Source organism: Chiloscyllium plagiosum, chromosome 31 (genome assembly GCF_004010195.1).
Source record: "Chiloscyllium plagiosum isolate BGI_BamShark_2017 chromosome 31, ASM401019v2, whole genome shotgun sequence".
Lineage (NCBI taxonomy): Eukaryota > Metazoa > Chordata > Chondrichthyes > Orectolobiformes > Hemiscylliidae > Chiloscyllium > Chiloscyllium plagiosum.
In genome coordinates this window covers 2708797-2717022 of record NC_057740.1, presented here as the reverse complement: position 1 = coordinate 2717022, position 8226 = coordinate 2708797, and the positions used below count along the sequence as shown (strand labels likewise).

At 45.1% G+C, this 8226-nt stretch overlaps 1 protein-coding gene across 1 annotated transcript in view; it reads left to right on the top strand.

Annotated features, from left to right (window-relative positions):
* LOC122565150 (tropomyosin alpha-4 chain-like) overlaps positions 1–7415 on the top strand; it is a 38877-nt gene extending 31462 nt beyond the window's left edge. Inside the window, exons 2-5 of the mRNA XM_043720832.1 lie at positions 3004–3137; positions 5562–5679; positions 6760–6830; positions 7280–7415. Coding sequence (XP_043576767.1) covers positions 3004–3137; positions 5562–5679; positions 6760–6830; positions 7280–7400 — 444 coding nt within the window. The 3' untranslated portion in view covers positions 7401–7415. The remainder of the gene's footprint in view (positions 1–3003; positions 3138–5561; positions 5680–6759; positions 6831–7279) is intronic.
* The last annotated feature ends 811 nt before the right edge of the window (positions 7416–8226 follow it).

Sequence of the window (8226 nt, the reverse complement as noted above, 5' to 3'; positions counted from 1 at the left end):
CCACTCCTCTCTTTCATTGTCACGTTCCTTCCCTCTCTGGCTTTCTCACTCATTGTCTCTCCCATTCCTCTTTCTGTTTCATTCTCAGTTTCTTTCTTTCTTTTTGTTTTTTAACTTTCCATCTCTTACATCCCCTCTCTCTCGCTCTCTCTCTCTCACTCTCTCTCTCTCGCTCTGGCTTACAACAGTATTTGAAACCAAGTCACATAAGACTATATTAAGCCAACCGTTTGACCAGTTGGACCTAAGTGAGTTTTTTTTCCGAGGAGAACAGAATGGTCTCTTTGCTGAATTGCAGAGCTGTGGCTCTGGATAGCTGGGGACACAGCCGTTAAAGTTGGAATTTAATTGAAAATCAGAGGTTGGAGAAGTGCAGAGAACAGCTTGTGGGATTGGAGGAGGTTTCAGACAAGAGGACAGGCAGGCCACTGGAGAGATTTGAAAACTAGGATAAGAACTTTAAAATTGGAGCATTGCATATTCAAGGGCCAGTATAGGTCAGTGAACAGGGGAGTGATGGGAACAGGAGCTGGGTGCAAATAGATTTGAATAACCCCAAGTTTACAGAGGGTCAAATGTGGGAGAGCAGCCTCAAGTACATTAGAATAGTTGACTGAAAGTGGTAATGAGTGTAGGATTGGTTGCAGCAGCAGCAGACAGACTGAGGTTGGGGCAGAGCTGAGGCAGAAAGCTGAGCTCTTTCTGATGATGTACATGTGTCCTTGCAGTCAGATATAACACTGAGGTTGCAAAGAGTTGGATTCAGACTGGGAGGGTGGGCGGCAAGTGTGAATGGATTGGTAGCTAGCAAAAGGAGAGGCTGTAGCCCATGGTTAGATAGTCCCAGAATTTCATTGATGGAATTGCCTCATTCCGAACTGGTTGTGGGACAAGCTTTGTGGTTTCAGAGGTGGTGGTGACGAGGTGGAGCTGAGTCCCTTCTGTGTACAAGTGGAAACTGGACACTTGAGTGGCTGAGAAGTAAGACAGAGATGAGGGGACAGAGGAAACCATGCAGGAAGAGGGGCCATTGCTAGAGAATCCTTTTGCTGTAATCAGATGAAAGTGGAATGGTGAGGGTAGACCCATCAACAGGAGGGACAGTGGAGGGGGATGGTGTGGTTACCATGTTAAAGGCTGCAGATGGGCCAACACTAATGGGAGGGAAAGTTCACTCCCATTAACTTTGCTAGTTATCACTTCTCAGTTTGGCTTTGTTCCCAGCCTCCATCTCTGCAGAGAGTTTGTTCATGAGGTCTTGTGCTTAGCACAGTGAAGAGAGTAGTGACCCATGGAGATATGGATTGGTTAATGGAAGTCATTTTCAGGATGATGGGATTGTAACTGGAGTACGGTGTGGGCCTGTAATCTACTGAGCAGCCCCAACTGTTGACTGTATGGAACTCTGAGTGAAACACAGTGATGAGGCGTACTCTGAGGCTGCAGAGAGACACAGATTAGTCAAGATTATTGGGAGAAAGCTGCAGCGTGATAATCAATTTAGTACAAAAAACAGCAGCTTTCTTTTTAAAGTTTCTGTGACAGGTCAGTATAGAACTTCCAAGGGACTTGTATTCCTTTTTACATGAACGAGAGTTAACATCCAGCTATAACGAGCTCAGGGAGCCAGTGGTACGGGAGTCTTTGTTGAAAGACAACATCAATGAGGAATTTTAACTTTTAATTACTCCACTAATAGTGTCCAAGGTTTCAGCTGCATTCATTGGAACTTCTAGAATTCCCACCCTAACCTCTTCCTCTGCCCCTCCTCCTCTCTCTGTATTTCCCTTCCTTCATCAAACCCCCCTCCTCCCAATCTTCATCACAAATTTCCAACATGGCCAGTGGAAGCAGATGATGTTAATTGATTCATCTTGGATGGATTTTGTTCAGGAAATAACGTTTTTGAATGTAGAATATGATTTGTTTGAGGCATGAAGTGTAGTGGGTGTGGGCTGTTTAGGAATGATAATTGACTTTTGACCCATGGTTCTTGAAGCAGTCTGTCGACGGGGGCTTCCTTCAGGTCGGGTCTGGCTCTGTTATTGGCTGATTGCTCTCGTTAATCAGTGTAGCGCTGGGCCATGTGATAGCAGATGAATATTGGTCCTTCTTTACCCAGCATTTCAGTCTCTGGCATAAGGGAGGCTCGGTGTGATCCTAGAGGCAAGTTGAGCCCAGTTATTCCTGGGTGTGCTACACACTTGGAAATGTTGGCAATCGAGATGGGACTCAGGATGGTGAGAAATCCTAATGTGTCCTTGTAACGGTGGATTGTAATGTGCTCCCTGCAATTAGCTTCAGAGGGAAATGCACACCGTGTAAGTGAAAAGACAGTTGTTTCTTTGAGAAAAGTGGATGTCTTCGTGCTGAACCGATAGTTACTGACACCATGTTGTCCAGATTTCAGAGAGGTATTTGTCCGTCAGTCCAGGCAGTCTCTTTTTGGTCAAGAGTTTGTATTTGTGCTGATGTTATTTTTACTCATTGTCATCACCTCCATGAGGGTGCCAGCTGAGGGTCACTGCTCAACCAAACACAACAGAGAGATGCTGAGATTTCATTCCACTGCCTCTGATCTTAACCCTCTGTTAATCCCATTTCCAACAGCTTCTAACATCCTTAAGCAAGCTAAATTGCAAGACGAGCTAACTCTTAATGGGTGAAAGATTTAACCCGGCCTGTATAACAGGTTTTCCACTTGTTGAGGTATTTCCAAGCTCCAAGCCTTTGAACTGTACTGTTGAATTAACTTCCTAACTCACTAGGCGGTTCCTCTGAGAGATTTGGTATCATGTTGGGTCAGAGTAGAAAAGACTAGTTACAGTTGAAATTGTTGGATTCTATTCCATCTTTCGAAGGTTTAACCACATTTAAGAGCCCAGCAGAGAACCCTCAGCCAATCACTCTTGCTCTGTACTTTGCACTGTAATGGTATTGTGTAAAGACCACATCAGGAAATGAATTAGACCCAATCTGTGTCTCTTTGCCATCTTGTTTCAGGCTGAAGGAGAGGTCGCTGCCCTCAACAGAAGGATCCAACTGGTTGAGGAAGAGCTGGACCGGGCACAGGAACGTCTGGCCACTGCCCTGCAGAAGTTAGAGGAGGCAGAGAAGGCAGCGGATGAGAGCGAGAGGTGAGTGATGATCAATTCTGGAGAACACCCTTAATCTGAGCGAGGTCAGTCACCACAAGATAACCTCTGAAGAACATGAGTAGTTACTTCAGTTGAGCATAATTCAATGTCACATGGTGTTACGTAATCATTGAAACTTGACATCAAATCTAAAATGATAAGATTAAGCAAAGAGATAAAAACTGCTTTGAATGAAGTAGCGATGTCTTACGGCAGGCAAGTGGGAGTACAGAGGTTTAGGGGGAAGGGATTTTGGAGCCTGGGATATTGGAAGTTGAGGACATTAGTAATCAGTAATGGAGCAATTAAAATCCGAAGAGACCAGACCAGCGAGTGCAGAAGGTGCGAGCTGGAGTGGGGGTAGAGCCACGGAGGGATTTGGAACAAAGATGAGAACTTTCAAGTTAAGGCATTGCTTAAACAGAAGACCAAACAAGTGAGCAAGAACCTGGTGGGATCTGGTTTGGGGAAGGATAACAGTAGGGATTCAGGGATGGAGGACAAGCCTGGCGTGCTTTGGAATAGTTGAGACTGAAGGTAACGATGGCACGGGTGAGACCCTGAGTCACCATTGAGCTGAGACGGGGTCAGTATCTGCAGATATTAAACAGGTGGAATATTACAGGTGGTCAGAAGCTTGTGTCGAGGTCAAACGTTGAGACACTTATTCAGACAATTGGCTGGGAAATGGTTTAGGTAGAGAATGGAACTTGTACAGCGAGTGGAACTTGTACAGTATTTAATTGGAGGAGACTTCTGGTGATTCAGGCCTGATGTCAGCAAGAAGTGTAATAGTTTAGTGAGAGTGAGGAGTTAAGAGAGACGGTGTTGCGTGTTGTCATTTTACATGTGAGAGTATCCCGTTGATTTTGAGGGTTGCTGTAGGCAGGATTGTATGAGAAATAGGAGGGGGTAAAGGACAGATTGCTGGATAATGTTGTGGGGCAAGGTCCAGAGGATTCTCTTGCTCTGATGAGTTTGAGATGAATGGAACCAGGTGAGAGCAGTCCTGACCCACTGAAGGAGAGTGGAGAGGGTGGTTGGAGGAGGAGGATGTGGTCACCATGTCAAAGGCTGCAGGCAGGTTGAGAAGAACACCAAGGGAATGTTTCCAGTCACACAGGACACCACTGATAAGTTTAGTAGGAGCAGATTTGATATGGCAACAAGGCGAGGACTTGATTTGAGGGATTTAAACTTGGCAGTTTCTGGAGAGCTGGGAAGTAATTGGAAGATGACGATAAGCTCTAGGATGTTGGAAAGGAGAGGGAGTTTAGAAGCTGGGATATAGTTTTCAAGGACGGTGAAGTAAAGGGTTGCTTTTTTAATTGGAAGGGTGTCAATGGCAGATTTAAAGGAGAGAGGAAACATCTGAAGTGAGGGAGCAATTTACAATATTGGCTTAATGTGAAGGGTGGGAAGAGGAGATGGGTGGGTTGAGTGAGCTCTTAAGAAGTTGAGCTCAAAGAGCTGGAGCATAGATGAGAAAGAGAGAGACTAGAGAAGGCTTCATCTTGTCATGATGATTGGCAGGCCATAGGCTGCACAGTGAGAATTTTGAAAGGCTGTTGGAAGGGAACTCGGCTGCTCCAAAGGGAGCAGATTCTGTGAAATGCCCCTTCATGATAGCATAAGGACTCCCAATGAAGATATCAGCATGTTGTTACAACCCAACTTATTCAATCCTGAGACTAGGTACAAGGGGACATATGATCTTTGGAAAGTCTGCCGTTCAATGATATTATATTGTTGTTTTGTCCATATGCTATACTGAACTGGGCACTTAGCACAACACCAAAGTCACGATTGTGGGCAAAGTGAGCTTTTCTTTCTGTCACTGTGGATCCGATCCTAGTTGGGAAAGGATTCAGTGATGCATTTAAAGGGAAACTGGATAAAGACATGAGGGAGAAAGAAATAGAAGGTTTAGGGTTAGAAAGAGGACTGGGATTAGTGGGCTAGCTGGGTCGAATGGTCTAGTGGCATTATGTCCGATATCGTTCTGTGAGAATTTCTCAGGAAGATTTGCAGTTGAAGTTAACTTTAATTTTCATCAAATAAAAAAGTGTGTTTATCTGTTTCAAGAGTGTATCTGTCTCTCATTCTTCACTTCGATATCTGTTGGGTGGAGTTGAATTGGATTGGGGATTGGTTTTCAGCATGATTGTGATAGGGTAAGACGTGGTTAGTCAGGTAGGTAAAAGCAATGACTGTCAGGCCCTCAGAATGTGCTGTGATTAATGCTACATCAATGTTACCACCTTCCTTTCACAGACTAGATCGGTATTCCACTATTCTGATTCCACTTGACTTATTTATTTCCAAAGCCTAAATTTGACCAGCTCGAATTTCCATGTTTTAAAGTATGTTAGATGTGCTCTGGTTGCTGGTTTAGCCTGTGTCATCCTGGCTGTGTTTATTCAGAGGTATGAAAGTGATTGAGAACCGTGCAATGAAGGACGAGGAGAGGATGGAGCTCCAGGAGCTGCAGCTGAAGGAGGCAAAACACATTGCAGAAGAGGCTGATCGCAAATACGAAGAGGTGAGCACTGATAGGACAGCGCTTGGTGAAGCACATGGGACCCTGCACTCCATATGGGGAGGCAGTGGTCTTGTGCTGTCATCAGCAGGCAGAAACTCCGATAATGTTCTGGGGACCCGCGTTCAAATCCTGTCATGGTCTTGCTTAACCAAGTGAGCGACGGGAGAGTTGGTGAGTGGGACATGTGCAGGAGGCTTTGGGATGACCTTAAGTTTATGGAAGGCAGTATCTGGGATACTGGCTGGAATCTGTTATGTAGGCAAGTCCAGAGGCCACAAAGGAATGGGTGACCGTTTCAGCAGTAGATAGAATTGATGTGCAGACAATGTCTGATGATGCCATGGACCTTGACAATGAACAATTCCATGGAAGCGTAGTTAGAAACTTATCTCTTTGTCAAAGATTACAGCCATGGTTTAATAAACAGACTGGTGCCAGGGATAGGTTCGGAGTTGGTTAGCAGGAAAGGCCTTACTTCAGTCTTCCCAATGGTTAATTGGAGGAAATTTCTGCTGATTGTGTACTGCAAGTTAGATAAGTGGAATGCGAATTCAGCAAACTAGAGGAGTTGTGGGTGTGAAGATAGCGTGGTAGAGCTCATTGCTGTCTGGGTACATGTGAAAACCAACGCTGAGCTTTTGGGTGATGTCTGTGAGGGAGGTGAGAAATAGAATGGGACAGCTATAGATCCTTTAGGGACAGGAGAGGGAGTGGATCATGAACATGAAGAGAAGTCTGAAGCAAAAACTCTAAATCAATAGGGTTGTGCTCTGTTTCCCTAACTCCAAACACTTCCAATTGTTTATCAGTCATTGCCGGGCCTTCCTCTTCCATCTGGTGGTGGGGAGGGGATTGTCCAGTGTCGCATATAGGGATGGAGCCTCACTTATGTATTAGATTTGAGCTAACGTGGCTATTGATGGATAGGAATGTGTTGTACCACAGTGTGGTTCTGGTGGGAGTTTAAAATGGAAGCTGTCCTCCACCGATGGTAAGGAAGCCAGTTTAGGAACTGTTTGTTTTCAAATGAGCGTTGCCTACAGATCCTTCATTTTGCTAAAACTTATTCACTCTGTATAGGTCGCTCGTAAACTTGTCATCCTTGAAGGGGAGCTGGAGCGAGCTGAGGAAAGAGCTGAAGTCTCCGAGATGTAAGTCCCCTGCTGGATGGGTTAAAACCTTGTGGAAGACTGAAGCCCACTTCATTACAATTCTGACTTCTGGTTGATGCAGTTTAAGTTCAATCCCTGCTGTGTGAAACCAGTGCCATCATTTGTGGATGGTTTAGTTTTGGGACTTTTTCACTTTTATTGAAACTTTAAATTCTCTTATTATACTAATAAGAGAACGCCTCTCCAGGATTACAGAGTCAGGTCACTGTCACATGACCAGCCTGTATCATGGGAGTTGTTTGAATATATCTAATAGATGTCCCCATCTCTTCCATTCACTTGGTCAGTCCCCAACTCATTGTTAAACACTTCAGTATTCCTCTTCATCTGCATTCCTCTTGTGTTCAGTTTACTGTGTGAGATTGTGTTGAGTTTGATTGTGCGCAAGATCGATTAATTCTCACTGCCACCATATCTTGTTCATGCAGGAAGTGTTGTGACCTGGAGGAGGAACTGAAAAATGTTACCAACAATCTCAAGTCACTGGAGGCTCAATCAGATAAGGTAAAGCGTGCCTTCCTACCCCTCTCACACACTCTCACACTGTAAAAGCTGGTTTGAGTAAGATACGTTTGGATTATCGTCCTTTCATTTCCCCCCCCACCAACGCTCGCTTGCTCCCTCCCTCCCCCCCCCTCACGCTCGCTTGCTGCCCCCTTACTTGCTCCCTCCCTCCCCCTCACGCTCACCTGCTGCCCCCTTACTTGCTCCCTCCCTCCCAGATCTCCCAGCACTTTGCCGTGTTTTGAACTTCCACTGCTTCATACAGACTGAGCAAGAGTTTTGGAGCAGAGCACTAAATGAAGATTTACAAATCTGTAGTGCCTTTCATAGAACAGTACAGCACAGAACAGGCCCTTCAGCCCACGATGTTGTGCCGACCATTGATCCTCATGTAAGGTAAACCTAATGTACGAACCCTCAAATTTCTGTGACCATATGTATGTCCAGCAGTCTCTTAAATATCCCCGATGACCTCACTTCCACAACTGCTGCTGGCAACGCATTCCATTCTCTCTCAACTCTCTGTGTAAAGAACCCACCTCTGACATCCCCTCTATACTTTCCGCCAAACAGCTTAAAACTATGACCCCCTCGTGTTAACAATTCACTGTCACTGAATGTCCCAAAGTACACAGCAGTTAGTGAAGGTCTGCTGAAGTCTACTGTTACAGATATAGCAGCCAAGCTGCACACAGTAAAATCCCACAAACAGCAAAGTGGTCCGATAATCCGGGGTTTTTTATTGTGATGTTGGTTGAGCAGTAAACTCCTGAGTGCACATGGGGCCTGGGTTTAACCCCTCATATGAAAAATAATACAGCACAGACCCACAGCAATGTGGTACAATCTAACTGCCCTCTGGGCAATTAGG